Raw genomic sequence first — 27,434 nt, forward strand, 5'->3', positions numbered from 1 at the left:
CTGCGCATGTAACCGTGTCACCAGGCAGAAAGTTCTGCCAAGTTGACTTTTAAAACCGTGTCTTAACTATCAAAATAACCACACTTGAGATCAGTGAAAGTGACTGAGGGGACTGAAGCATTTGCTACGTCCCTGAACCCTTCCACAAAAGACTGATAAAACAGGTTTGGGCTATTCATTGTTTTGATAAACTGGGTTGGGCTTCTGCTTAGATGCAAATTTATCAGTGAAAATGCAGGTCCAGGCCACTGTGTAAGTAAGTAAGTAAGTAAGTAAGTAATAAGTAAGGCTGTGGAATGGAGAATAAAAGTCTCAGAGGTGCAGAAACGGTGGTGAGGAGCAGCCTTCAGGGTGCGGTACAGCAAAGTCGCGGGCAGCCTTTTCAGAAAAGCATTTCACCCTGCCTTGGTGCTTCCTGCAGCAGGATGCCAGGGGCTCTCTGCTAAATACGCCCAGCGAGGACCCCCAGCGCACCACTTGCCATCTGGTGCGACCAGTGGCAACTTTCTGAGACAGCAGGTAGTGTTAAGGGAGGGGAGAGCAAAAGTAATAATGCACATTGACTGAAAAAGAGAAGTCTTTCAGCATTTCCTGCCCTCCTTTCGCACTCAAAAATAAACCCCACTGGTATTGCCAGCTGTGCCCCTCGGCTTTGCTCCCTTGATGGACTGACCAGGCTGGGAAACGGAGCGCTGACAAGACTGGCAATGTCTCTCCCTAATAAATTTCCCATTGTTAGCACATCATCCATGGGGACAGAGCACCTCTTCCGCATGGGCTGCCCCAGCAAACTCTGACGATGATGGGATGCCTCCTCTCCATGCTTTCATCCTTCAAACCTCATTTCCCAATGGCCTCCTGTGGACAGCTCTCTGAAGAGGGCCCTGGATATCAGATTATGCCACCCAAGTGCTCTCAGCTTTACAGGACTGCCCATCTAACACGTTTTACGTTCCTACAGCCTAAGTGTCACACCCATCTCAGAGTTCACTTTTATCCCTGGGAACATACTGGGCCGGAGTCACCACTAGATCTCCCATATTTTCAATTTGAAATGACAGACATTAGAGGGAAAAGAGACGATGGTACCACTGGGAAGCAGCGGCTATTTCTAAAACAGTAACACCCCCTACCCTCTACTAGTCCTGCCTAGGCTGAGGGGCAGGTGGGTCATTTGTAGTGGCGCTCTCCCTCTTTCACATTTGGTGTTGGTGTGTTTAACAGAAATGTGAGGAAACTGTTAACTGTAAAGATGGTGTGGGGCTTCGGATGCTCTGTGCAACCCTCTGCCCCTCCGCTCCCCCAGAATCATGGTTCCCCTTGCCTCGGGAAAAGGAGGACGCCCCAGGAGCAGAGCAGGCTGGTACCCAGGGAGGCAAGGCGATGCGAATGCTTTGCTCCAGCGGTTCCAGGTGTTTTGCCGGTGATCCGAACCTTGCGCAGCACCCGGCTCCTTGGTGTGCCTGCAGGGTGGGGGTCACCCTCTTGCCTCCTCACGCTGTGCATCAGAAAGAAAAGCACAAAAGATTGGTCAGGGCTGATGATCTTCTCGTCGTTTTGGAGAGGGCAGGCAACAACAACCGCCCTTGGAAAACTCTCAACAAAAAAATAATTCTGCCGTGCTGTGGTTTCTTCCTTCTCCCCGCTGTGTCTTCAGCGGCCTCTCCGCGCGCACAGAAAGCACGGCAGTACTCTGAAACGTGGTGGGCTCTGCGGTGGGCTGGGGCTGGGTTCCATCTACGGTGCGACTTTGCATTTCACACGCCCTTGCAGAAGTTGCTGCTGCTGCTGGAGCCAGAGGCATTTTCCCGGGGGCACCCGCCCAAGTGGCGGGACCCCCACTGCGGGTGGGCACAGCAAGAGCTTCCCTTGGCTGCTGGCGGGGCACGGCTCTCGCCCCCCGCCCGAAACCCCTCCCTCGGTCAGGCTCGGGAGTGCCGGGGGTGCCCTGGGACGGAGGAGCGCAAGTCTGGCCCCAAACGCTGCCCCCGGTCCCCCCGCCCCGCGGCGGCGGTGAGGATGCCCAGGCTGGTCGGGTCCCGGCGGCGGAGCCAGGCCCGCACATGGCGGGATGCCGCGGTCCCCGAGGGCAACGGGCCCGGTGTGGCAGCGCCGGGGCGGGCGGCTGCGATGCCGAGGTGGGTGGGGGGGCGGGAGCACCGCGGCCTGTTCTTGGGACAATAAAATGTTTTTCGTTCGTTTCCCTGCGTGAGGTCGGAGAAGCGCTGCCGGGATTCCTCGCTGCTGCCGCGGCCGGGGGAGAGAAGAGCATCTGGAGGGGATGGGGAGGGGGGGTGTCTGCTGTTCGCTTGCTCGGTTTACCGGGGGCTGCCTCCCCGGCAAGGGGAAGGGCCGCCCCGGAGCGGTTGTTCACCCAGCGGCTGCATTTCGGAGAGAACCAGCGGAAAACGGGCTCTGTCCGCCGGCTATTTTGGTGTAAGCAAATGAGAGCAAAGAAACGTTGGTGAAAAGGGAAGCGTTTAGCGAGAGGCAAACTCGCAGGACGGGGCCACGCGGCCGGGGGTCCCGGTGGGCCCGGTGCCGGCCCAGCTGTAGAGCCAGCCGGGGCAGCCGGGTCGCCCGTCCTGGGATGCGCCGGCGTCCGGAGCGGAGGGATGTGCGGGAGAAGGATGTACGGCTTTGGGATGCAGCAGAGCCGCGTCCATGTTAGCTCCTGGGGGAGACGAGGGGGCGCCGGGGGGGAGGGCGTGAGCCCCCGGTACCTTCCTGGCCTCCCCACATGCGGGGACGGCCCTCCTTCCCCGCCGGCCGCGGCGCGGGGCTGCCCCTGGCCGCTCTGCCACCTCCCTTCGGCCCCCCGCGGGGGCAGCAGACCCCGGCCGGTCCCCCGCCGACGGGCGGTTTTCACGTCTGGGCGGGTTCCGTGAGAGCGAGACCTGGCGGCGGCGTGGGAGGCCGGGGGCGTGCGCGGGTGGCAGCGGGGACATCGCTGCCAGCGGGCCAGGGCGGCGGCGGCCCCGGTTTAACGGCAGATACCGTGTGGGGCTGGTGTTGATTTCGTTCCTTGCGAAAAGCCGCGCCGTTACTTTTTTTAAACACAGCCTCCCCCCCCCAATCGCTTTGCTGAAAAATAAATCTGGGAACGATCAGGCCTCGTGAAATCTCCTCTCCCCGCCCTCACCGGCGCCGCCGAGGCCTCCGGGACGCGGCCGTGGGTCTGCAGCCGCGGCTCGGCACCGGTTGGAGGCCGCCATGCAAACGGGAGGTGCGGGGGGTGGGGGGAACCCCAGCAGTCCCCTGCACCCAGGGCCGGGAAATCCCAGCCCAGCCCCCTCCTCCCCACCGGCACCTCCGTCGGGCCGCTCGCCCCCGGGCTGCGCCCCGGCTTAAGGTCTTTTCCCTCCGCCGGGGGCGAAGGCCAGGGCAGGGCAGGGGGCGATGCCGGCGCCGGGGGTGTCTCCGCCGTCCCCCAGGCTCTGGCAGGCAGGTCCCCGTCCCGCCCCCGCTGCGGCCCGGCCCGGCCCGGCAGGGAGCGCAGCGCCGGGGCTTGCGGCGTCACCTCCCGGCCCGGGAAGGGGAAGTCGGTTCTGCTGAAAAGTTGGTGAGGGGTTGGACGGGTGGGGGCAGAGCGGGCAGGTGCCTACGCCACCGCCGCCGCCGCCGCCGCCGCCGCCCTGCAGCAGCCGCCGGAGCGCTCGGGGGGCGGCTGGCTGCGAGCAAACTTTGATTCCTGCTACAACAGATGTCAAAGAGTTTTCTTGGGTTTTCTTGGCTGCGTCTGGGGACATCTTGTGATGTTTTAGAGAACAGGACATGATCTCACATGGCGAGGAGCTCTTTACTTTCTTAATCATTTCACGGTTCCTTCAGAGGCTTTTTTCCACCTAAAACGTTTAGTTTCAGCTCAGTGATCAGCTGCAAAAGCTCGGCGGGGAGCGGAAGAGTTGAATTATTCCAACCTGCGAGAGCTCCTTAAAAAAATAAAAAAAAAAAAAAGAAAAAAGAAAATAAGAAGAAGAAAATAAAGAAAATAAAGAAGAATAAGAAAGAAAAGACGACAAGAAAGAAAAGACAGGAAAAGAGAAAATAAAAAAGGAAAAGAAAGGAAAAGAAAGAAAAAAGGTAAGAAAAAAGAAAAGGAGAAAACAAAACAAGGAAACACGAGGAGAAAAGAAACGAAGAGAAGAAGGAAAAAAGAAGGAAAGGGAAGGCTATAGCAACACGACGTGGAAACTTTTCTCGCTGCTCGTCTCCCCAAGCCCCGACAACCCGGGATGGAGTTGGAGAAAACCTACGGGACCCCCCGGGCTGGCCGCACAGGTGGGACGCGGGCTAGAGGCCGGGGGGGGGTGGGGGGGGGGGCCGTGGCGACGCCGAGACCAGCCGCCGCGGCCGGTTACGCGTGAGCCGCCGCCCGGGGCAGGGTCGGGCGCGGCGGGGCCGGGGCCGGCTGCCTCTGGGGCATTCGGGGCTGCGCGGGGGGGGGCTGCCGGGACCCGCCGTGTCCCGCGGAGGGGCCTCGCGCCGGCGGCGAGGGCCGCCTGGGTGTCCGCCCGCCGGCCCCGCGGCTGGGGCCGGGAGAGCGAGGGCGTCGGTATCGGAGACCGGCGAGAGGGCCGGGGAGAGCCTCGTCCCGGCGGGGAGCGCGGCGGCGGCGTGGCCGTGGGGCCGGCGGTGGGTGCGGGTGCCGAGGCGGCCTCGCGGCGCAGCGGCGAAATGCAATTCCGAAGCAATCGATGGGGACTTTTATTAGTTAAATCGCCTGAATAATCGTTTAATCGATAAAGCATTTCATGGCGGCGCGCCGCACGCCCCGCGCGACGGGAGCGGCCGGGGGCGAAGAGGGGGGGCCGGGGGCGGCGGTACCGGCAGCTCAGCCCGGGGCGGGCAGCGCGGCGCCCTGAGGCCTCTCCCGCCGCGGGAACCGCCGGTGCCGCCGCATCCCCGCGGGGTGTCGGTCCGGGGGGAGGCTTCACCCGTGGTGCCCCGCGCGGGGGGAGAAGGAGGAGGGAGGCCGATGAAGACCAGGCGGGGGGGGTGCCGCGCCTCCCGCCCTCCTCGTTCCAGCCAGGCCGGCGCCCCCCCCCTAGCCCCCGCCCCAACCCCGACATCTCCCTCGGGTCGAGGCGTCGAGCTGCGGGGGGGCGGGAGGGTCGACCCCCGACGGCTCCCGGCCCGGCCGGACCTCCACCCCCCACCCTGTCCCGTCCCGTCCCCGCGGCGGCGGCTGCGGCTGCACGGCCGCGCCCGGGAGTTTCGCGTTCAACGAAAACTCGCCCCTCGCTCACCCGCCCAGCGCCGCCGCCTAGGGGGGGCCCGGCCCGGCCCTGCCGCCGCCGGGGCCCCGAGAACGTGGGCCGTGGGTGCAGCGGCGGCGGGGGAAGGGGGCGGCGCTCCCCTGGGAGCGGCCGGCAGACAGCGCCTTCCACGGCCCCGGCCCTGCGGCGGCTGCCCGGGGAGACGGGACTCCGGCGCCCTCGGCGGGGCGGCAGGCCCCCGGCGGGGCCGAGGGTGGGGGATGTGGCTCGGCTGGACTCTGCCGTGCCCCCACGCTGACCCGCGGCGGGACAGACGCGGACAGGGGGAAGAGACCCTGAATTTCTGGCCCGGTCCGCAGCCACCGCAAGCGGAGGCCGGCGCAACCGGGTGTCAGGACCCGCGTTTCAGCGACCGGAGCGGCACACCTTCGGCCCCGGAGGCGGCGGTCTCCCCCTAGGGCCGTCGGGCCCCGCCGCGACGGCGGAGGGAGCGGGCGGGCGGAGACCGAGACCCCGACACCAGCCCCCGCCCGCGGCCTTCTGCGTCCTCACCCACTGCCCGGGCTGCCGGGGCCGGGGGCCATCGGGGACACACGGCCCCTGGACGCGCCGTCCGGCCGCCGGGGAGACCGACAGCCTCGGGAAGCTCCCTCGGGCTTGCCGGCTGACTCGCGTTCGCGGGACGCGCCGTCCCGCCGTCGAGGATCCCCCAGCCCTGGGATGCTCCATCCACCCGTCGGGGGTCCCGCGCCCACGGCCCCGGGAGGCGGGGCCCGCCCCCCCGGAGCCCTCCCCCTTCCCTCCACGGTCTCGCATGGCTGAGCCTCCGCCCTGCACCGCCCAGTGGGGGCGTGCAGCCACGCCCCCCGCCCCCATTGGCCCCTCTCCCGCCAATGGCCGTCGGCGCCGCCCGGCGGCCAATACGGGGCGCCGTCAAGTTAACTTTTGCGATTGGCCGGGGCGGTGAGTGACGGGCGGGCGCCGCCCGCTGCCGGCCCGCCGCTGTCCAGCCGGGCGGTGCTGAAGCGCCACCCGCCGCGCCGTCTCCGCGGGCGCGCTGAGCCGCGCAGTCCGGTCGCGGGGCGAGGCCGGGGGGCGGCGGGCGCGGTCCCGGGGCGGTGCCCGCGGCAACCGGCGGAGCCCCCCGCCCCGCCCCGCGCGCCCCCGCGCCGGCCCGCCCCCGCCCCCGCCCTCCTCGCCCGCCACAACCCCCGCCGCCCGCCGCGGGCCGGCAGCGCGCCGGGCGCACCGCCCGAGCCAGCCAGGCGCCGCGCCGCCCCGGCGAGCCCGGAGGCCGACGGCGAGCGGGGAGGGGCGGCGGCGGCGGCGGCCCCGCGGCCCGGCGGGCGGCGGCGGCGGCGATGGGGATGGGCGCGCCGCGCCGGCTCCCCAGGTCGGACGGCGGCCGCTGACGGGGCGCCTCGGTCCCGCGGGGCCGCGGCGAGGCGAGGCGAGCCCGGCCCCCGCCCCGCTCCCCGCCCTCTCGCACACCTTCCCCCGCCGCTCCCCTCGCACCACCGCCGCCCCGCCCGGCTCCGCGAGTTGCTGCGAGCGGCGCGGCGGGGGGCGGCACAGGCGGAGCGCACCGCCGCCGCCCCGGGACCGAGCCCCGCGGACGGGACGCCCGTCCCCGCTGCCGCCCGTCCAGGCCGCCGCGCAGCCGCTGGTGCCGCCAGCACAAAGAGCCGTCGGGCAGGGAGCGCCGGGCTCCCGGTCGCCGGACCGAGACGCCCGCCCCCTCCGCGCCCAGCACCGCCTCGGAGCCGGGAGGCGGGTGCTGCGGCTCGCCGGTGGCCGCCCGGGGAGCGGCCGGGGGCATAGGCGCAGTCCAGGGCGGCCGCTACTCGCCGCCCCCCCCTCCCTTTTCACCCCCCTCCCCTCCCGAGTCCCCGGACGTGGCGAGCGGCGCGGGGAGCCGCAGTCGGCCGGTGCTGTCGGATACCGCGACCCCGCTCCGGGCGGGACTCTTGGGGCTTTTTTTTTTGTATTTATTTTTGCCTTTTTGGGGGATTTTTTCTTTACTTTTTTCTTTTTTTTTCTTTTTTTTTCTTTTTTCTTCTTTTTTTTTTTTTTTTTCCGGTCTCCGGCTGTTTCCCCGCGCTTCCTACCCACCCCTCTCCCCAGCCCCAAACCCGAGCGCCGCCGGCGAATCGAAGTCTGCTCGGCGAGGCCGCCCCGGCCCGGACCGCTCCGATGGAAATACACTGTAAGCACGACCCGTTTGCAGCAATGCATAGTAAGTAGGCTGCTAGTTCAACTTCTCTGACACGGCTGCGACGGGCCCTGCGCGATCGCGGACGGGGCCACCGGGGCCACCTCTCCCCGCCTGCCCCGGGGCTCCGGACAAACGATGGTCCGAGGCTGATGCTGGCTCCGGGGCGCGGCGCTGCTCTGCCGCCTCCCCCCGGCCCCGGGTCACCCGCCTGCAGCCGCCGTGGCCCTTCGGGAAGGCCGGCGGGGTGTCGGGGGTGGCTTTGCCGGTGGATGGACGGCGGCGGGATGCTGAGGGGTTGTCCGAGGTTTATTTTCCCGTGCATAGATAGGTGCACACGCACGCTTAACTGCGTGTGTCTGTGTATATGCACGCATGCTTTTGTGTATATATATATATATATATGTGTGTGTGTGTGTTTTGTTTGTGTGTTGATTTTTTTTATTGTTGTTGTTTGGGATTTTTTTTGTTTGTTTCCTCCTAAATCGAATATGTGGGAAGAAAGCCACCCGGTATTTCCGAGGAACGGAAAAGTTTGCTATACGATATGCTCTCTATTTCAACATTTTGATATTCGTTAATTAAAAAAAACAACAACAACAAAAGGCAAAAAAATACGAAGAGCACGGAGCGGGGCTGCAGGGAAGAGTTTCTTTATTTCTTTCTTATTTTATTTTTGATTTTTTTTTTTTAATCACCCAAAGAAAAGCGTAGCAATCCCGTGGCGAGCTCCGCGTCGGGCAGCGCGGTGGCAGACGAGCGGGCAGCAGAACTGGTTAACAGGTCGTGCGCGATGGGCTTGCCTGAGATTTGTTGTGCTTGAGAGGTCGGGGAAGACTTATCCATTAGCACAGTGTTATGCGAAATGACATCTTCTCTCACGGTGAGTTAAACGCTGCATTACGGCGAAAGATTGCGAGGAAATTTAAGGTAGAACTAACCTCATTTCCTGGTGCGCCGCAGCCTTTTAGCTAAAAGAAATTTGTTTGCGAGATAAACCAACCAGCATAAGGGCTGGAAATCTCCCTTCCTCCGTCTTCGCCTCGATCGCTGTTCATCCGGCCGCTGCCTTCTCCCTCCGTCCGTCACACGGTTTCGGGAGGTATCCGGGGCCGGGATAGCAGCCGGTAACGGGCATCTGCCGCCCCCGTGCAAACGGACTTTCCTCCCCGCGCAACACGGCGTTTTAAATCCGCGTTTGTTTCTCTCCCGTCGTTGAACCCTATCACGGCTTTTTTTGTGTGTTGAATTTATGTATTTATTTTTTTTTTTTTAAAGGCGAACTTTACGGACGGCAAGCCCGCCGTGCGGGATGCGTGGGGGGGAGGGGGGGCGACGCGGGGCACTCGTTCCCGCCCGGTCGCGGGGGACGATCGGGACGCGGCGCTCTCGGACCCGGGGCCCGCGGGGGGCCGGACGCCCTGGGCGGGGGCTGCCGCGGGGGTTTCAGCGGCGCCCTGCATTATGGCCAGCCGTGGGAAATCGATACCTTCCGCAGAAATTTCGGGGCAAAACAGAAGGGAAAAAAAAAAAATCCCCAAACCAAAACGCCGGTCTTCGATCTGGGCCTCGGCCGCAGCGGGGGAACCCCCGGGGCCCTTCGCCGTCAAACGATCTCCGGAGCCGCGGCTCCCCGGGGGAGTCGGGGGGGGGGGGGGGGGGGAAGGGGGGAGGCGACCCCGGTGAAACGCGGCGGAGGAGGGCGGGGGAGCCGGGGAGCGGCGGGGGGCTGCCGCCGGCAGGGCGAGCGGGGCCGGCGGCGCAGCCCGGGGCACGGCGGCCGGTGCCCGGTCGGTCCCGAATGGGACCTTGGCCCCTTCTGGCACCCCCGCGGTCCCCGCGACTTCCTCGTCCCGCGTGGGCACAGCCCGGGCCCACCGCCGTCCCGGGCGCTGGCGGGGGGGGGGGGGACACACGCAGCCGGGGCAGCCCTGACCCCTCCGCGGGCGGCTCCCCGGAACCGGCCGCCGTTCGGACACCCGCTTCCCTGCCCGCCGCAGCCCCGGGGCTCCGGCCCCTGCGCCCTCGGGCTCGCCCCCCGCCGGGAAGCGCCTCCGGCTCTCGCCCCGTCCCCGCTCTCCGCGGCGGGGCTCCGAGCTGCGGAGGGGGGAGCGGAGCAGCGCAACGACCGCGCTCCCCCGTCAGTGCGGCGGGCCGGGGGCTTGAGCCCCGTGCCCCCCGCCTCGCCTCTCGAAGTCCCCCGGCCCGACGGGGACTCCGGCGGCCGCAGTCGTCCGGGGAGCGCGGCAGCTGGTGAAGGGGACCCCGAGCGGGCGGGGAGCCGGCCCAGGCGCCGGGGCCGCTTTTCGAGACGGTGGCGGGTTTGTGGAGGGGTCCCCCGGCGGGAGGGGCGGCGGCGGCCCCGGTCTTTGTTCCCCCGGCGACTGGAGGGTCAGATGCTCTCAGCCTGGGCAGGCCCGGGCTCCGCCGGCCTCCTGGGGGCTGAGAGCTACGGGGTGAGAATCGGCCCTTTCCCTAAGGAAAGACATGTCTTAATGCTTCCTTTCTTTTCTTTCCGTCTTTCCCTTTCCTTTCCTTTCTTTCTTTTGCTTTCTTCCACTTGCTTGCTCTTTCTCTCTTTCTTCTCTCCCCTTCCTTCCTTTCCCATCCCTTTCCTTCTTTCCTCCTCTTCTTCCCTCTCCCCTTCCCTGACCTCCACCACCGGACCTTGCCGGTCAGATTGAATGCGCTGTGCGTGATTTTGTACAATCAAAGCCACTAGTAGGGGAGAAGCCCGAGGTCTCGTTCACTGCAGCGTTTCGGGGCTGCTCCTCTTCGCCTCTGCCGTTGAGTTGTCCCGGCTCCAGCTGCAGCATCATCCCAGCCCCAGCGTGGCCTTGGGCAGGGTGGCTGAAGGCAGCCTCGGTGCCCGGGATCTGCTCCCCTGCTCTCTGGGACTGCAGGAGGGATGCACGAGCCTGGGGTCAGCTCAGCCACTGGCAGAGGTCTGCATCTCGCATTGATGAAGGCAGAGCAGACACTTGTCTGCTTGCCACAGGCTTTAGCTGGCTTTAGCAGTCATGTCCTTCATGTGGATTTCATTATGTGTTCTGACAGTTATAGAAGGTGTTTGCGAAGTTTGACAGCGGTTTATCAATGGTGAAATGACTGCATTTAAATAAAAATAGGTCTATATAGTAATTTTTCTTTTAAACACTGAGGCATTTGGCTTGCCAGCCTATTCAAGCCCTGTGCAGATAGATTTTCTGTATTATTTTTGTTTTGGAATTGGCATCCATATTTCCCCTATTGCTTGTTTTCAGCTTCTGCACTCCTCTGTAATCTAAGTAGTTTGAATGATTAACAACACGAGGGTTAATTAAATTACCTCACTTGGTATGTGGGATTATGGCGTGTTCATGAGTTTTACACAGTTTCACTCCTATTCAGGTGGGTCCCGTTTTCGCCAGATACTTGATTCACCTTGCTAAAGGTGAACAGTGCAAATCTGCTCAAAAAGGAATAATATACCGGGCTTGCCTGACTGTTCATGTTTCATTTGTGGGATCATAATATCTTCCAAGACTGCTGTAAATTGTAAGAGCGGAAATCATGCTTTTTTTTTTGTTGTTGGTTTTTTTTTTTTCTCGATGAAGTCAAGGCATCTAGAAAAAAAAACCCCCACAACCCCTATGTATTTCATTTCAGGTAGTCTCCTTCTGTGCTCAGACATAAATAGCCTGGAGTCTGAGCGATCACCCAGCCTTATTTTCATCCGATTTCCTCACCAGAGGCTCCCAAGCAGCCTCATCTCCACGGGGCAGCACCAGGCCTGCCCCTGTGGAGCCCACAGTCGGGCCAGGGCAGCTGCTGGTTTTGGGATGCCCACGTGCGGGGAGCTGGGCATGGCTGCATGGTTCCCCATGGCCATTTTCTTTCCACTTGGGGCTCGATCTGCCTTCAGGCAGGAGAGTCCTCCCCTCCGGCGAGTGGCATTGCGGCGGCGCAGGCAGCGCGGCCATGACCACCTCTGCGCGTCGGGTCCTGCAGCGCCCGGGGAAAAGCAGCCGGAGGTCGGAGCAACGCTGGGGAAACGATGTCCAGCGCTGGGGAGTGCTGGGTCTGGGGGTTCTGCCCTGAAATTCTCACACAGCTCTTCTTCTCCTGCCCTTTTCCCCCCTCCCCTGTGTGTTTCAGGACATGGAGGCGTCAATCAGCTGGGGGGTGTTTTTGTGAATGGCCGCCCCCTCCCAGATGTGGTTCGCCAAAGGATCGTGGAGCTCGCCCACCAAGGGGTCCGACCGTGTGACATCTCCCGGCAGCTCCGTGTCAGCCATGGCTGCGTCAGCAAAATACTTGGCAGGTAAAGGGGGGATGATGAATCCTTCTGTGTCTGTCAAGAGAAAAAGTGTCAGTGCCGGTCCCTGAATTGAAGGCTGCAAAGAAATGGACAATAGTAGAAACCTCAGGAAACTGGTCCAGTGAGGAGAGGGGCTTCATGACCGCTCACGTGGTTTTATATGCCTGGTGTGGGAAAAAAGTGCCATCATTCATACGTCTGGTTTGCCCCTTTCAGGGTTTCTCATAGGTAATTGTAACAGAAAGTGCAAAATGCCATGTGGGGTATATTTGCTATATATATGGCGTATGTCCTGCACCTGTCTGTTCTGAAGAAGTAGAATAAATCTGGGAGTCATCTTTAGTAAAATGAAAAAAAAAAAAAAAAAAAAAGTTGTGGAAGTTGCTTGTTTTGCTTTCTGAAGAGGACTCTCTTTTTCGCAATAATACCTTTATATATTGCATCAGCATTGCCATGCATTCATTCCCACAGGCTGTTCTGCAATCTGTCCCACTGTTTAATTCAACATATTTTTGCACTCTTGTGCTGGAATATGTTCTTAATTAGAACACAGAACACCATGAGTAACTGTTAACCATCTTAATTCTGGCTATTTAGGGAGCAGCCCTCTGCTCAGGCTGCAGCTGCTCGAACCACTATGGCAACAGCAAATTAAACTCTAAATTCATGTATTTGCCTGATTTCATTTTAAAAAGTGACAGAGATTCAGGTAAAAAATGCCATGCTTGCTTCTTTGTATCTCGTGAACAAATCTGAACATATTTTTTGTAAAAAAATATATGTGTTAAAAGGGTTTTGGACCCCAGGTATTCTAAGGTACTTGGGCAAGTTATGTTAAGGAAAACATTTTTTTTTTTTTTTGTTAGAATATCTTTTTCTTGATAATCCGGAAAAGTTAATTCCTGAACTATTTACTGAACTTTCACAGTTAACTTCATTGTTTGGCATTTTACTCTCGCTGTTTTCATTTTTACAATCTTTTTCTTTTCCAATTTTGACGCACTTCGCTTTCCTGGACATAGCATAGCTGCAAAGCCTGTTAAAGCAATTTTTTTGGGTAGTATCATGCAGAGGATCTGCTTGGGTTAGCAACATTTATGATCTTGCAATGGCCATTTAAGTGTTCAGCAGCAGACTGACTTGGCACAGCACAGGCCCCAGGTTTCGTAGCTCTTGGCACTCTTTTCTCCATAGCCCCCTCCTACCTGTACTTGCCCTAACTGGGAAATGGAAATCTGCCCGCACAGCCCCGCATGGCATGATTTTAGGGAGCCGCGTGGTCCAGCGTGCCGGTTGCTCTCAGTATCCCCGCTTTTTCTCTCAGGCCTTCATTTACAGGGGGATAACGTTCTGCCTGCAAGCTACATGCGTTCCTCCCGGCGTAGGTTTGAGGATGCTGATGCATTTGCTATTCTAGAGAGGAAAACTTTCCATATCTGAAACCTGCCTGCCCATCATGGGCTGTTTCACTGGGATATTGCTTTGCATCTGCTGCCGGCATGGGCTCCTGCTCGTGGCTGGCATGGCTTGGCTGGTGATTCTCTCTGCTGCACCAGAATTTCCACTGATCGCCGTCAGGACCAGCGCACAGCTAAGAAACAGGCAATTTATTTACCTACCAGGCAAATGTCTGATGGTTTTGCTTTTGGTAGTTTCCATAGGTTTACTGTTAGATATATTTGCACTATAGAGCTGGGAGTGAGGCTCCAGAGCTTTGTCATTAAAGTTGTCAACAATAAATTGGAATTTCATAGCTCATTATTTTCATAACTAATAATTACAGTGGGTAAAATGTCACTGTAATTGCAGCTCTGTGTGTGTGTGTGTTTTCGTGTGTGTGAAAAAATGAGAATCATAACAAATCCTTACGTTTGGAATGTTGTTGGTGGGAATTTTTCAGGTTTTGGTACAGCCTTAAAAAAACACTCAGGGGCAGGGAACCGGTAGTTGCAGTGCAAGCGAAACTCACCCCTCAGAAGAGGGTAACGCCGGGGTGCCCACTCTTCACCTGCACGGGGAACTGGCTGGGAGCAAAGGGTCGGGCCCTGATGTGCGTAAAATGAAGCCAACTGCGGCTGTCCTTGCCTTTAAAATGGAGACGGGAGTCAGGGATGCCCATGCTGTGCAGCCAGCGGGCCCTTCGACTGTGCCTAGGGTCATTGCTAGGGCGAAGAGGGGGGGGATGCCAGTGCCGTCGCTGGGTGACGGTTGTCCCCCCCTCATAGCGAGACCTCTTGGCTGCAGGGGATGAAGGGTCTGGGCCCGATCCTGCATCCTCCCGCTCAAGGCATGTCTCCCGCTGGTGTGCGCGTGCCTTTGCAGGGCTCAAGGTGGCGAGGACGGGTGCGTAGGCAGTGGTTAGAGGATTTGGGGGTGGAGGTCTTGCTGGCCAGAGGGTACCAAGGGCTTTGTGTCACCCCCCAGTGAGCTTGCCACTGCTGCGGCACGGTGGTGGCGAGGGATTTTGTCATCATGGCTTAACTACAGCAGTGAGTCAGCTGTGGAAAACACGCGGCCACAGCTTCCCGAGCTGCTGGCTGATGTGACGCTCAGCTGGGCTGTCCAGCATCGTGAGGCAGTTGCCACCATGTCACAGCGCAGTGAGGCCCTGTTGGAGAGAAGCACCCCAGAACACTTGCATGTTTTGACTGGAGCTAAGTAAATTGTGACTTTTTGTTTGGTAGCATTCCATGGTATTGTCTGGCGTCCTCCTACACCCTCCTCATGGGAGAGGTGCCAGCGGTGAAGGTTTTGAGGCCAGGGGTGCAAGTTTCTAGTAGGTTTACGGTTTGCGTTCACCATTGTTTTGTCGTGTCCTCAGGAAGCATGGGGGGAGCTGAATCCTGCCCTCAGGCTAGGCTGTGTTTGGGGACACCTAAATGACTGCACGATTCTGTACCGGGAGGGTTAATCCATCTCGGACACTTGATGCTTTCCATTACTAGTATTGCTTAAACGGCTTGTGGAGACTGGTGGAGTCCACACCTGCATCCAGAATATCTGAAAACACGCAAACGCCACGGTAGCGGTCTCTTTAAAAGGAATTTAAGGCCCTGCACACAGAGCTCTCCTGGAACAATTGAAAACTGGTAGCCTGGCAGGAATTTCATGAACGTGGTTGCATGTTACAATGCGACAGACTTTGGCTGCGCAGCCCGTTTGTGTTCTGCTCACGCTGGAAAGATTGGGGAATGAATGCTTTTTTTTCCCCATGTACTGGGCATGTCGAGTAGCTGTGGAGAAAATACGTTAATAAACAGTCTTTATGTTCTTCTTTGGGAGTCATTTCTGAGCTCCCGATTAGAAATACAGGCACAGAGTGTGGAGTGGACATGTTGAAGCTGCTGAGACTGTGCAGCTCAGTGGGTGTCTGGTTGAAAGGCTCACGGTCTGCGCTGTACAGAATGGATGTGCTGGGTCCGGGCAGGTGGGGCAGGTAGGCATGGGGTTTATTTTTCATGCGGTCATGCGAAAATTCACAAGATACAAAGAAGCGCCTGTCTGGGAGAGCGCCTCGTGTGCTGGGCTTCCTGACAGTGCCAAGGAGCACAATCTCATTTCTTGGTCTGCCTTCCGTCCCTCCAGGGATCAAAAATGACTTCTGCTCTTAGCAGCGTTTTCAAAGCTTTGTTTATTAAAAGGGGAGGTCGGTAGGACGTGGGATGTAGCTGGGACATACTGTTGCAATGCTATCCAAAGCAGTTCCTCCTGTGTGATTTACATGTGAAGAAGCCTGGCGGGTTGCTGTGGGTTCAGGGACCCAGGGCTCTGCCTTTCCTGGCGTGGTGGTCGGCAGAGCTGCTGGTGTGGGTAAGGATGCTGTTCCTGAGGAAGGGCCACGGAGTGGTCACATAAGCTGACCTGCACACCGTTGGGACCCCTCCAGAGCAAGGGCAGCACTCTTGTCCTTCAAATCTGTGCTTGAAACTACTAGAAATGTTAACGTTAGAAAGGATGCAGTTTGAGAAACACTTAACTCTCAAAACTGTGATATGCGTGCTAAAACCATAAAATGGGAAAAAGTTATGGCAGCATGTTTATCCCAGAGGTGCAAATAAAATACAGTACCTAACTTCATTTCGCTATGAAATGATAACAAGACGTAGATATTAATGACAGAGAGTTTCTGTAGAAACAGTAATTTGCTACAAAAGAGTCCAGCACAAAAAGTGGTCTTTGGTGTGATTTGTTTCTATTATTGCCGGTACTGCTGATTAATAACACACATTTTCAGTTAATTTTGGATCCTGGCATGCCCTTTAATCTTGCATTGTTTCTTTTGTCTTGCTATTACAGAAAAACATATATTGTATCTTGAGGCCCAATTCCAATTACTATAAGTTAATCTGTTAGGTGATAAAGCACTACATAGGCAGAAAATGTGTATGTGGAAGTGAAGATGTATCTTAGGATTTGCTGGGGTTTGGTTACCTTGAAATTATTTTCTCTATAAATCTCGAAGCATGTTCTCTGTCTATTTGTGATAACTAAAGCTTTGTTTTGGATGTTGTCCCAGGTATTATGAAACTGGGAGTATTAAGCCTGGAGTGATTGGAGGATCAAAACCAAAGGTCGCCACACCCAAAGTCGTTGAAAAAATTGCAGAATACAAACGCCAAAATCCCACCATGTTTGCCTGGGAGATCAGGGATAGACTCCTTGCTGAGCGAGTGTGTGACAACGACACCGTGCCCAGCGTCAGTTCAATTAACAGGTAAAGAGATCTGTCTGATCCCGGGGAGGGATGCTCCTCGGAAGCACTGTCACTGAACCCTCATTTAGAAGTGCAGCTTGCCTGGGTTTCCTGATGCATTTGGGGCTGGGGAGCAGCTGTGGGCTCACCTTGGCAGCCAAAGCGTTGCAGGTGATGGGCATTTCTTGGACTGGGCAGGTTCTGCAGCTGGCCTTTGCTTCTTTCCCATCCTTTTCTCGGTCTGTGAGTTGCAGTCCTTGCCAGTGATGATCCTGCGTGCTTGCTCTGAACGAGACCTTTGTTCTGCTTGATGGGGTGGGGGTTCAGCAGGATGTTCTTCCCCCGGGGAAAGCTCAGATGGCCGTTGGGTGGGCTAGCAGTCGCCTGGGGAAAGAGGGGGCCAGGGTGCCTGGAGGAGGGAACCCAAGGCACAGGTCTGAGGTACCACTTCTGTCTTCCTGATGCCTGCTCAGTGTTGCTGAAGGTGGCACCAGAACAGTGCTGGCCGTTACTGTCAGCATGAACATCACTGGGAGAATTGGGTTGGTAGCTTTCAAGTGCCTCAGCTGTCTGCTTGTTACATGGACGCACTTAAGTGGCCTTGAATTGCTTTTGTAAAAATGCAGGAGAATCTCATTTGGAGACTCAGTTCCACGTTTGGGAGTTTTGCCATGACCTCGCTGGGCAGAACTGGGCTCACAGAGGGGTCTGGAGCTATAGTGACCTACTGCTATCCCAGTTACACCTGTCCTTGCCTGCTTCCTTCTGAGTCGAAGAATGTCTGAAGCCGGTGTTAAAAAAAGCCCCAGTGAAATACTCTGTTATGCCTCCAGCCCTGCCAGACTGATAATAAGGGATTAATACTTGGAAGGCAGAGCACTTGGGCAGCCTCATGCACACCCACACTCCTGGCAAGCAGAGTCCTTTCATTTTCGCAGAGGATGCTCTGCGCCGGGCTTCGACCTCACCACGCTGGTGAGATGGTTTTCACTTGTGCGATTGAATGCAAATTCCTTGAATGCAGCTAGCTATAAAGTCCCATCTGTGTCCATGGACGTGAAGTAAATTGATGCAATATTCTTTTATTGGCTATCCCAACCTGATTTGCATTCATGGAGTTGCCGCTTGAGTAGCCGGAGTGGCTTTCCCAGCCTTAGTGGAGAGTGGTGTCTCTGCCTTGTTGAACAGAATGTTGAGTCATACGTTTGCGTGTTTAAGAGCAAAAATGGGTCAGTTCACGTGGAGCCTTCGCTGCTGCCTGGGAGTCCCTGACTCACTGAGGCTCCGGATCAGCATGCGGTAACCCTACGGACATGGCATTTTCAGTTTTAAAAAGGATTTGAGAAATAATGTAGACAGCAGGAAAACCGAAGGAAAATACAACTCTGCCTGACCTCAGGTAACTGAGGGCAAGCTCTGCTTCCATAAAGTCAACTTGAGCCCTGCCGTGTGAGAAGCATCGCTCCTGTGAGCAGACCTGTGTTTGTGCAGTAGGGCTTCAAGCATCCTCCAAAAAACTACCAAAAAGGCAATCATAGCTCCAGGGAAAAGAGAGATCAAGTAACCTCCAGTCATGTTTTGACACAGTTTCCATATTCTGCCTCTTGCTGTGTCCTTGTGTGGTTCTGCACTGATAATGTCCACACACCCACTGCCACTGCATTAGAAACCTGTTTCTTAATTTGCCACAAAGTGGTGTTTTTTTTGGCCGGAAATCTCATCCTTTCTCATCTGCTTGTGGCCGTGGCTAAGATCTTTCAATTTTCTTAAAGGTGTGTAATCCCTTTTTAGAAATACAAGCAATCTTTTTGAGTCAGTCTCTTTACCTGGATAATTGTTTTGGCCAGCCCGGGAGCACATCCTGAAAACCCGGACCAAACTGTCATGACAAGAAAGCTGCAATTCACGTCGGAACACTTGGCTTTACTGCGAAATCCTGCCTGTTCCGTGTTGTAGTCCCTGTGTTTTTATCTTCACGGTTAAAATGAAGGGTATACTTCAAGGCTTTGCTGGTGGGGATGTCACACATCAAGGATGCAGACCCCTGCTCACGATGCCCGTATCCGCTGCCGAGATGCAAAGCCGGGGCTGCCCTGCCCCCATGGACCTGAACCCAACCGAAATCGCACAGCGTGGTTCCTGTCCCACAGCAAGGAGGGTGAACCCGAGGAGCTGGCGTTCCTGCGGCGGAGAGGGTGGAGTAGCCACCCTGCTACCCCGGCCCCAGCCTCCCTGCTGAGGAACAGGGACGCACTGGGGCTGAGCTCTTCCCTTCATGGGAGCTGTTCTGGAGAATGTCAGGACTACTGGGATGAAGTGCAGTCAACACATCCCTGCTGCTGAGGGTGCCTTTTAGCAGATGAATTTGAGCTGCTGCCCCCACATATGAGTGAATAATAACTATTATTATTAATTAATAACATTCATTAATATTAATAATAGGCCACTCTTCCACAGCAGGAGCAAGTCTGTGTGATTAAGGCTTAATTAATCATTGCGATTAGTTTTGCTCAAATAAGCTGAGAGCTGCCCAGCTGCTTCGAAGTGCTTCAGTTCTCCATCCCTCTAGAGATGAAGATGTTTATGTGTCAGAAGGCTCCGGACACACTGCCCTCACCACGATGGCGATGAGGCCTTGTGCTGGGGCTTGTTTCCACCCCTGCTCACACAGGGTCTTATGCCTTCGGCTGCTTTTCCCCACCAAAGCTGCGTGCACAGCTCCCTCTGACCCCCATGCCAGGTTGGCTGCTGCAGCCCGTGGCCGGGGACCCATCCACTGAAGATAATCTGGTACCCAGCGGCTTTGCTCTGGGGCTGGCAGCTGGATGATGGCTTACTAACAGACCAAAATCCTGCCAGCCTCCATCATATTTGTCAGAGGGACAGCAGTGTGTCTTCTTCTGGGATGGGGCCAGGTGTCAGCAGTGGTCGTTCCCGTGGTAGCTCACAGGGTGACTTTTTTGTCCCTGTGAATGCACCCCCACGAGTGCACCCCCACACCAGCTCCGTCTCACGGTTCCCTTCCTTTCGCCACTTCCAAATCCACAGCAGGCAGAAATGGAAGAAGAGTTTGTTAGGCAAAGAGAGGAGACGTGTTTACTGCAGCATCACTGCTGCAAAAACAGGGCATCAGGCAAGGAGTTGTGCGGTGAGCAAGCAGCGTGCGTCAACGAAATACCTGTTTCAATTCTGCTGCAGTCGGTGGCAGAGCGGTGTTGTCTCTGGAGGTGCTTCAGACCCTGTCTTGTCTTTTTTTCACTGTGCATCGGCAGGCAAGCACTTGGTTTTGCATGTCCCCAGCTCTGCTTAGCGGCTGCCCTCTGTCCTGCAACACAACACATGCCTTCTACTTTATCTGCATCTCTGAATTTTTCCTGGTTAACAGCACTGTCCCTCAGAGCAGAGGCTGTCCCCAGCGATGACGGTTCGTTTATTCAGCTTTTAAAATTTGCATTTAATCCAACGCATTTTTGTTTTAATAATAATTTGGGCAGGCAGGTCCTTTTCCCAGGCGTCCCATGTTCCGTGTGAGTACTGTACATGGGGTGGTCTAGGGACAGCCTTTTAAATGGATCCCAGCACCCAAGGGTGCACATCGCAGCCTGCTGGGACTCAGAAGTGTCCAGCCCCCTGAGGAGGGGGTGCTGGTCCCAGCAGGTGCCCAAATAGCTCTGGATGTCCTTTCCTGGGCGATAAGGACTAGGCCCTTAAAGGCACTGAAGCACCAAACACTGCAGCATCCTGAGGAGCACGCAGTCATCCCAGTATCCCTAATAACAGGGGTCGGGGACAAAAACATGGCCGTGAGTCGACCTGCCAAACTTTGATCTTGCAGCGGATGATGAAGGGATAATTAGCGGAAAGGCATTTTCGCGTTCATGCAGGTACCCTGAACTGAAAAAAAAAAAAAAAAAAAAAAAAAGTGTCTGATGCCCCCTGCAATTGCGTGCTTAATGCTAAGTAGTCATTTCTTTTCAACTGCGCACAGGATCATACGGACGAAGGTGCAGCAGCCACCCAATCAGCAGGTCCCAGCCTCCAGTCACAGCATAGGTAAGGAGAACTTATTTTTTTTTTTTTTTTAAGATTAAAAAAATAGTGTAATGGATAACAAATATTCTAAAGAACTTTTAATCATTCTTATGGACAGATAATTCTGCATAAAACACTTCAGCACACGTGCTAATGCGCCTTCTTTGTCATTCTCCAAGGGCTGAACATAGTAAATGAATTTTATAAATACTGCTAAAAGGTTTTGAATTTTACTGATTATTATGATAAATAGCTTTCACCATGAGACAGAAAATTGAAATCTAAACCAAAAAACCCCCACTAATGGGGGTCTATAGAATGTCAGATAATTAAAGTAATAAATCAAGAAAGGGATACTTATTCATAACATTTTCTGCATCATTAGTCAGTAAGTAGTTTTGAATGTGTTTTTTTTCATCTATCAACCATTCCTTCCGTAATTCTTTGTGCACTTGCAGTCTTGAGTGAAGCAAAACTTTCCAAAACTTTATTTCAGCCACAGACCAGCAACGCTGTGCCCCGTGGCAGGCGATGCTGGCAGAGGGGGTCCCTGGGAGGGGTGGCCCGTCTGCTGCGGCATCTGCAGCCCTTCGTGAGTTTGACGGTGTCTTTCTGGGGGGACTGCTCTGCCGTACCGCAGCAGGGATGGAGGGGCTCAGTCTGGGCTCAGGGATACTTTCTAGTTCTGTGAAAGCTGCCAGGGCATGGGTAGGCAGAAGGGGGGGTGGGATGGGGGCCCTGGCTCCCCTCTGCTTTTACAGTGGCGCTTGTGAAATGGGGAAGTGCTTGCTGCTCCCTCCCTGGCGAGGGTGGGCTGGCACTGAGACCCAGAGCGTGGGCACAGAGCTGCATGAACTCTTCGGGCTTGTCAGAGAAATCACGCTGCAGCCCCATGTCCTGAGCCTTTCCCCCTGGGAAATGCCAAAAGACTCTCGGAGGGGAAAGCATCCCTCATTTCCCTGTGATGGCTTAAAGGCTGCCTCTCCTTGAGGAAAACGAAGGCAGAGAAGAGAAAACTTTCTCAGAAGTTGGGGTTGATAGAGGCAGCAGCGGTTCCAGACGCAGGTTTGCTCCCTGTGGGCTTTGGCTGGGGGTGTGGTGCTGCAGTGGACCCCAGCCCATGCTTTGGGGCTGGCGGGGCTGTGCCAGCGCAGGCTCAGCCTGTGAGCTATGGAGGTGAGAGCAGTGCTCCCTCCTCTGCCTGCTTCCGCGCAGCTTCGGGTTCCCGCAGCATCATGTGGACACAGCATCTGCACCCCTGGCCAGCGCGTCCTGGCTTGTGCCAGCCGTGATGAGTGACCCCCACCTTGGCTGGGCACAGCTCGCACCCTTTCCTCAGGGCTCTGCCAAAGCGAAGTGGATTTAATTCCTATTTCGAGGAGCCTCAGGGCCTTTCCAGCTGTGTAGCACACAGCTGGCCATCCCTGGGCAACCCCAGATGTCTCTGGGGATCTTCGCTGGCTGGAGCCTGGTGGCTTGGGCCAGCAGGATGCAGGCAGCAAACCAAGCATAGCAAGCGCAGGCTGCTCTGCTCCCGCAAGGTTCCTGCCCCGGGACCTTGCTGGGGACGCTCCTCTCCCTGCTCCGTCTGCCTTGCTGCAGTGGCAAGGCTGGTGTGTTGTCTGCCAGCATCCACTGGCCCAAGCAACGCGCCTTCCCACCGTGCCACGCTCAGGATGGGGCGACCAACTGCTAAAGAAGAGCATCGCCCATCCCGCAGCGCATGGCCCCAGCCCCTTGTGAGAGGGGTGATGGGTGCCCATGCTCCTGCTCCCACCCCTGCACAGGGCTGCTGCAGCACGCGGCTAGGCTGGGCTGACTGGGGTCCTTCCAGAGCCGGGGGGGGCCACGGTGGCCGGCAGAGTCCCAGCCCACCTTGGTCATGCTGTGGGTGCTGCTGGCTTTTGGGTAGGCTCGCGCTCGTGTTGTCCTGCCCGCTGACCGCCTGGCCTTGCCTTGCAGCCTCCACGGGGTCCGTCACCCAGGTGTCCTCCGTCAGCACTGACTCCGCTGGCTCATCCTACTCCATCAGCGGGATCCTGGGAATCGCCTCCCCCGGCACTGAGAGCAACAAGCGCAAGCGGGATGAAGGTAGTGGGAGCTGTTTTCTAGTCAGGGGGGCATGCACCACTGCATGACCAAGAGGGGTGGGATGGGACCGGGGCAGATGCTCTGTGCATGTGATGCGATGGAACCGTGGATGTCCCCCATCACCGTCTGCTGCGGTGGGGTTTGGTCCTATTTTGGCTGGCCTTTAGCAAGGTCACAGCCAAGCTGGGGATGTTTGGCATGAACTGGTGGCCAGAGGCAGGACCTCTCCGAAGAGCAGGGGCTTGTCTGTGTGTTTCAGAAAGCGTAGGTTGTGTGTCAGTTTTGAACCAGACCCTCCTCCTGAGTGGGGAACATCTCCCTCCTGCCAGAGAAAAAGGGAAGAGTCACCAATGTGTTGACTCTGTGGCTACTTGAAACATAGAATGTCAGGGAGGCATCTCCATCCAAAAAGAGACAGACAATTGACAGCAGAGCTGTCTGCTGGTCTGCAGGTCCCCCTGGCACCAGGATGCTTTTTGTCGGTCCAGAGGTGGAAATGAGCATGGTCTGGTTGGGGTTGGGTATTGCCAGTGCTCCTCAGATCCTGCAGGGTTTCTGGTCCTGTTTTTGTTCTGCGTCCTGGGTAGTTTCCTGGTGGAAGCACTGCTTTGGAGAGAAGGGAAAAGAGGAAAAATTCTGTGTTGGTGCCTTATGAAAGCGCCTTTAACCTAGAGCTTCCCTTTTGTTTAGTAAGGGCTTATGGAGGCGAGTTGAGGCCGTGACCGTGGACACATTTGCAGTAGCAGAGGGGACACCGGAGCCTTGGTGGGGATGCTGTGGTTGGGGCTGTGGAGAGCACCTGGAGGAGGGATGGCTGCCCACCCTGTGGCAGCACCGGTGGGCTGGGGGTCCCATTTGTGCTTGGCAGGGGTGGTGCTGTCCTGCCTGCTTGGTCAAGCTCCTGCCCCTTGCTGTGAAGCAGCTGTGGTCCCTGGCTCCTGTGCTGTGCGTGTGGGTCCAGCGCCGCGCTGCAGCCAGCGTGGGGCTGCATCCCTGTGCTCCCTGTGCCCCGCCCCCCCCGCCACTGCCTGGCCACACAGGGATGGAGTCATGGGCAAGCAAGTGGGCAGAAGCCGTAGCGGCATTAATTGAAGCGGTGGGGAAGGCTGGCTGAAATGGGGCAAGCAGCCTGGCGCAGGAGCTGTGCAAACAGGGTTGGGTGTCTGGCTGCACTGGTGGAAGTGCCCAGTCAGGTCATGGAGCAGTGCTTGTTTTACTTCAACTGGGGGAAAAACTTCAAGAGGTTTGTGGGGCCAATTTCAACCTTGGGGGGACTGGACCGATGTTGGGCGTGGAAAACTCGCTCTGTTCAGGTACTTGCTGAGTATGCCGTTGTTGTTACTTAACTCTGCGATTGTACGTCTGGTATTTTTTTCCAAATCAAGGCCCCAGGTGCATAGATAAATACATGCGTTCAAACAGGTAGGGTAGAATTTTCTGTTTTATCAGCCAGTTCAGGAGAGAGGCCAATCTGTGTTGAAACCACATGGCTCTGTCACAGCCCTGTCCTGAGGCACTGGTTCCTGTGATTACAGAAGGCTCTGGTTTAATGGTAGAGCAAAGAATGAAATATTTCCTTGGGAAGAGCTGAAGCAGAGCTGAGAAATTCCCCAGCTTTTGCCAGTTCACATTGAGAAGGGAGCACGTGATTTCTAAAACAACCGCATTGTTTTGGCAGGATGACTCATGATTTTCGAGCGCATAAGCTGGACAGTAATGCTGTCCTCAGCAGACCATTTAAACTGCTTTTATAATAGGCTCAGGGCTACAGATTTGGAAAGGCGAAGTATTAAACAGATACTTCGACACCTTTGTCTGTTTGATGGGATCCCCGGGGGGGTCCATAACCCCTCCCTTCCTGCTCAGCACAAGGTGCCTCTGCATGGGTGGGCGCAAGGTGCCCACGGAGCCATCCCAAGCTCCAGTGCTGCAGGTGATGGAGAGGTGGGTCACACACGCTAGCCTCTAACGTGAGGAAGGGAAGCACGTCATCTAATTATGGCCTGTATCATGATGCAGATGCACAAGGGGGCAGAGTTAACTTTACCATTTGCCTGACTTTGGAGAGCTGATAAGAGACTACACCACCTCGCAGCGTCTCTTGCGATCTCGTGCTGTTTCTCGGTAGCTGTTGAAAGGTGCATGCCCGCTGCCGTACTTCCCTGTGTACATCTCTCGGAGCCCTGAGCGGTGCAGCGCTTGTCCTGTGGTCCTGGCTCCCCTTGGCCAGGGAGCGAAGTGGGGTGGACTTGCCCCGCTAGCTTCCAGCTGCATGCTCGGTGTGATTCATGACTTCGTTTTCGTTCTCCTCACTCTTGCCATTCTTTTAGCAGATGTCCCCAGTCTTTAACCCAGTGGGGAGCTCGCTGGGTAGCAACAGGGGCAAACCAAATCATACAGTCTTTATTGGTTTATATAGCTGAAGGTGTCATTTTTTTTTTTTTCCCCTGTTGTAATACGGACTTCGAGCAGATGTGCCTTCGTGGGGGATCGGTTCCTTTCGCTTGGGGTTAAAGGACATGCTACTGGAGACTGACATAAGAAGCAGGCTGCTCTGTAACAAGTCAGAGAGATACAGTCGGCCACTGCAGCCTCGAGCAGCAGAAGCTGCTGGGCAGCAATCGCCCTGTTTTGCAGAGCCCACCCCTCCTTCCCCCTTCGCTCCTCTCTCCCCAAGCCCTGTGGGCTGCAGAGCTCTGCAGGTACTGGGGAACTGGCAGAAGGGCTTAAGCCCAACAGAGCGATGCTCCTGGCATGTTCATGCCACCCCACCCGAGAGGGACCCTGGAACAAGCGCACGTGGCAGAGGCACAGGACGTGGCTCTCCCCCTGAGGTCTCATCGTAAGCTGGTGCTGTCCCTCCAGCGTCTCTCCATCAAAGCAAGGCAAAGCCCAGGGCTTGGCTTCCACGACAGCTCCGTGCTCTGGAAGAGGCACACTGTGTCCGCTGCTCCTTTCTAAGCCTTTTCACCCCCCCTGGAGCGAGGGGAGCATGTGTGTGGGGGTGATGCCAGCTGCTGCAGGGACAAGCGTGGGCACCGCTCCACTGCTCAGCTTGGGTGCAGCCACGATGGCACGGAGGGTAAGAGCATTTCCTCTAAGGGACACAGGCTTTGCTAGACCAGTCGGTCTGTTTTCCTTCCTCGTGGAGGTGCAGCTCGTTAGGGCAAAAGGCTGCGTGCAGCAAATACTGCAGACGGGCAGGAAACGCTGTCAGAAGCAAATCGAGCAGGACACCCTCCACAAAGCACCGTGCAGGACGTAAAGTGGCTGCTACCCACCCTTTCCTTCTTGCTGCAGAAGAGTTTTGGCAGATGGAGATACCTGCACCTAACAGCTGCACAGACCATATTTCAAATTCACTGCTGTGGAGTCTTCTCACTGGTGGAGGCTTTTGGGGAATTGAAACCGGACTAGCAATAGACCTTCACTCATACAGGTTGTTTTGTTTCCATCGTCACCAGTCATAACCCTGTGTTGCTGTTAGCATCTGGTGTGATGATGTAGGTGCTTGTGTTTTGTTTTCTCAACTGAACTCTTTGAAAAATGCCTTGCCTTTAAACGCAGACTTGGTATATTTAAAGGCTGTTTGTGTCACAGTCTTCTGCCTGGGAGGATCAGCCTCCAGCAGGGACAAGGAATGAGAAGAAACTGGGGGTGGCTGCAATCCAATGTCTTATAAAACCGCCTGATGTTAGAAGCACCATGTTTTCACACAGTGATGCCCCAGGCTGGGCATGCCCTGGCCATCCCAGCAGTGCTGACCTGCACAGCCAGCTGGAACTGGTTTTCGGCTGACAAAGTGTTTTGCACTGGTGAAAGTGGGCATGAGCTTGCCAAGCCAGCGATGGGTCGGGGGGCAGAGAGACTGGGAAAAGCAAAGCAAGCACGACTAAACACGAGCGAGAACTAATAATACGGGTAGTGTTTCTGCCTTTTGTCTCTTGCCTCCACACCAGGCCCATGAACTGTGTTTTCCCAGTGGGACAGAAACAAGCTTCACTCACAGCTCGGTAGAGACTTGCTGGGCTGTGGGCACAAATGACCTGGAGGCTGCATGGCAGATGGTCAGCAGCCTCAACAGGGTGCTCAGTGCTGAGTAGGTGCTGCCAGGGTCTTGTGTCATCTCCCCTTGTGGCTGAGGGACAACGCGGCTTCCAGGAAATTTACTCGAGGAGGCTGCTGCTTGTAAAGTATTTTTTCCTGTTTTTACCTCCGCTTCTTTAAGCGTCGAACGCCAGAACCACAGCTGGTACCCAGCTCTGTGGAGTGTGGTCAGGTGCGACGTCCACAGCTCTGTCCCCATCTGAGGTCTGCCTTGTGACCTGCAGCTTATTCGTGCAGCGCATTAATCGTGTCTGGGGCTCCTGCTCTCCTCTTGTCTTCTTGTGGTGGAGGCAAACGTCTGACCATTCTGCCCTCTTGGTCCCGCTTGTCCTGCCCGTGCGCTCCATCCATCCTGCCAGCACAGAGCTCCCGCCTTGTCACCCAGCACCGTGCTATGGTGATGTCCTGGCTGGGCTGAAGCCCAGCATGGTGAGAGCTGCTGCGTCAGCCTGAAGCTCACCTGGAGGGGTTATAAGGAGACCCCTTCCAGCCAAGGGATTAGTTGGGAGTGTGTAAACCCCCTGTCCAGCCGTGGCTTTCCAAGTCTTTCCAATTTCCAATTTCCAAATGCAAAGTAGATCTCACTGTAGGTACCCTGACAATGGAGGATCTTTATTCTTCTGTCTTTTGACGGTTGGAGTTTGGGACTGCTCTGGCCACCCATGGGCCCCTCTTCCTAGCAGCCAGTGTCCTGGCTTTGCGGATGCTCTCAAGGGTACCACTCTTCCTGGGACACCTCTAGTGAGATACTGCTCCGGCGTGAAAGCCCTCTCCTCTCCT

General features: G+C 56.8%; 1 protein-coding gene across 5 annotated transcripts in view; it reads left to right on the forward strand.

Moving 5' to 3' along the window:
- Window positions 1–3,601: 3,601 nt before the first annotated feature.
- Window positions 3,602–27,434, forward strand: part of PAX5 (paired box 5) — a 151,214-nt gene continuing 127,381 nt past the window's right edge. For 2 of the 5 annotated variants that reach the window (XM_055700251.1, XM_055700253.1), the window contains exons 1-5: window positions 3,604–4,281; window positions 11,569–11,734; window positions 16,248–16,445; window positions 20,413–20,477; window positions 22,419–22,547. In XM_055700251.1, coding sequence (XP_055556226.1) covers window positions 4,236–4,281; window positions 11,569–11,734; window positions 16,248–16,445; window positions 20,413–20,477; window positions 22,419–22,547 — 604 coding nt within the window. In that variant the 5' untranslated portion in view covers window positions 3,604–4,235. Of the gene's footprint in view, window positions 4,282–7,343; window positions 7,456–11,568; window positions 11,735–16,247; window positions 16,446–20,412; window positions 20,478–22,418; window positions 22,548–27,434 lie in introns of all 5 variants that reach the window. The other 3 variants (XM_055700252.1, XM_055700255.1, XM_055700254.1) reach the window with 3 other exon arrangements.

The sequence above is a fragment of the Falco cherrug genome (genome assembly GCF_023634085.1).
Source record: "Falco cherrug isolate bFalChe1 chromosome W unlocalized genomic scaffold, bFalChe1.pri SUPER_W_unloc_1, whole genome shotgun sequence".
NCBI classification, from domain to species: Eukaryota; Metazoa; Chordata; class Aves; order Falconiformes; family Falconidae; genus Falco; species Falco cherrug.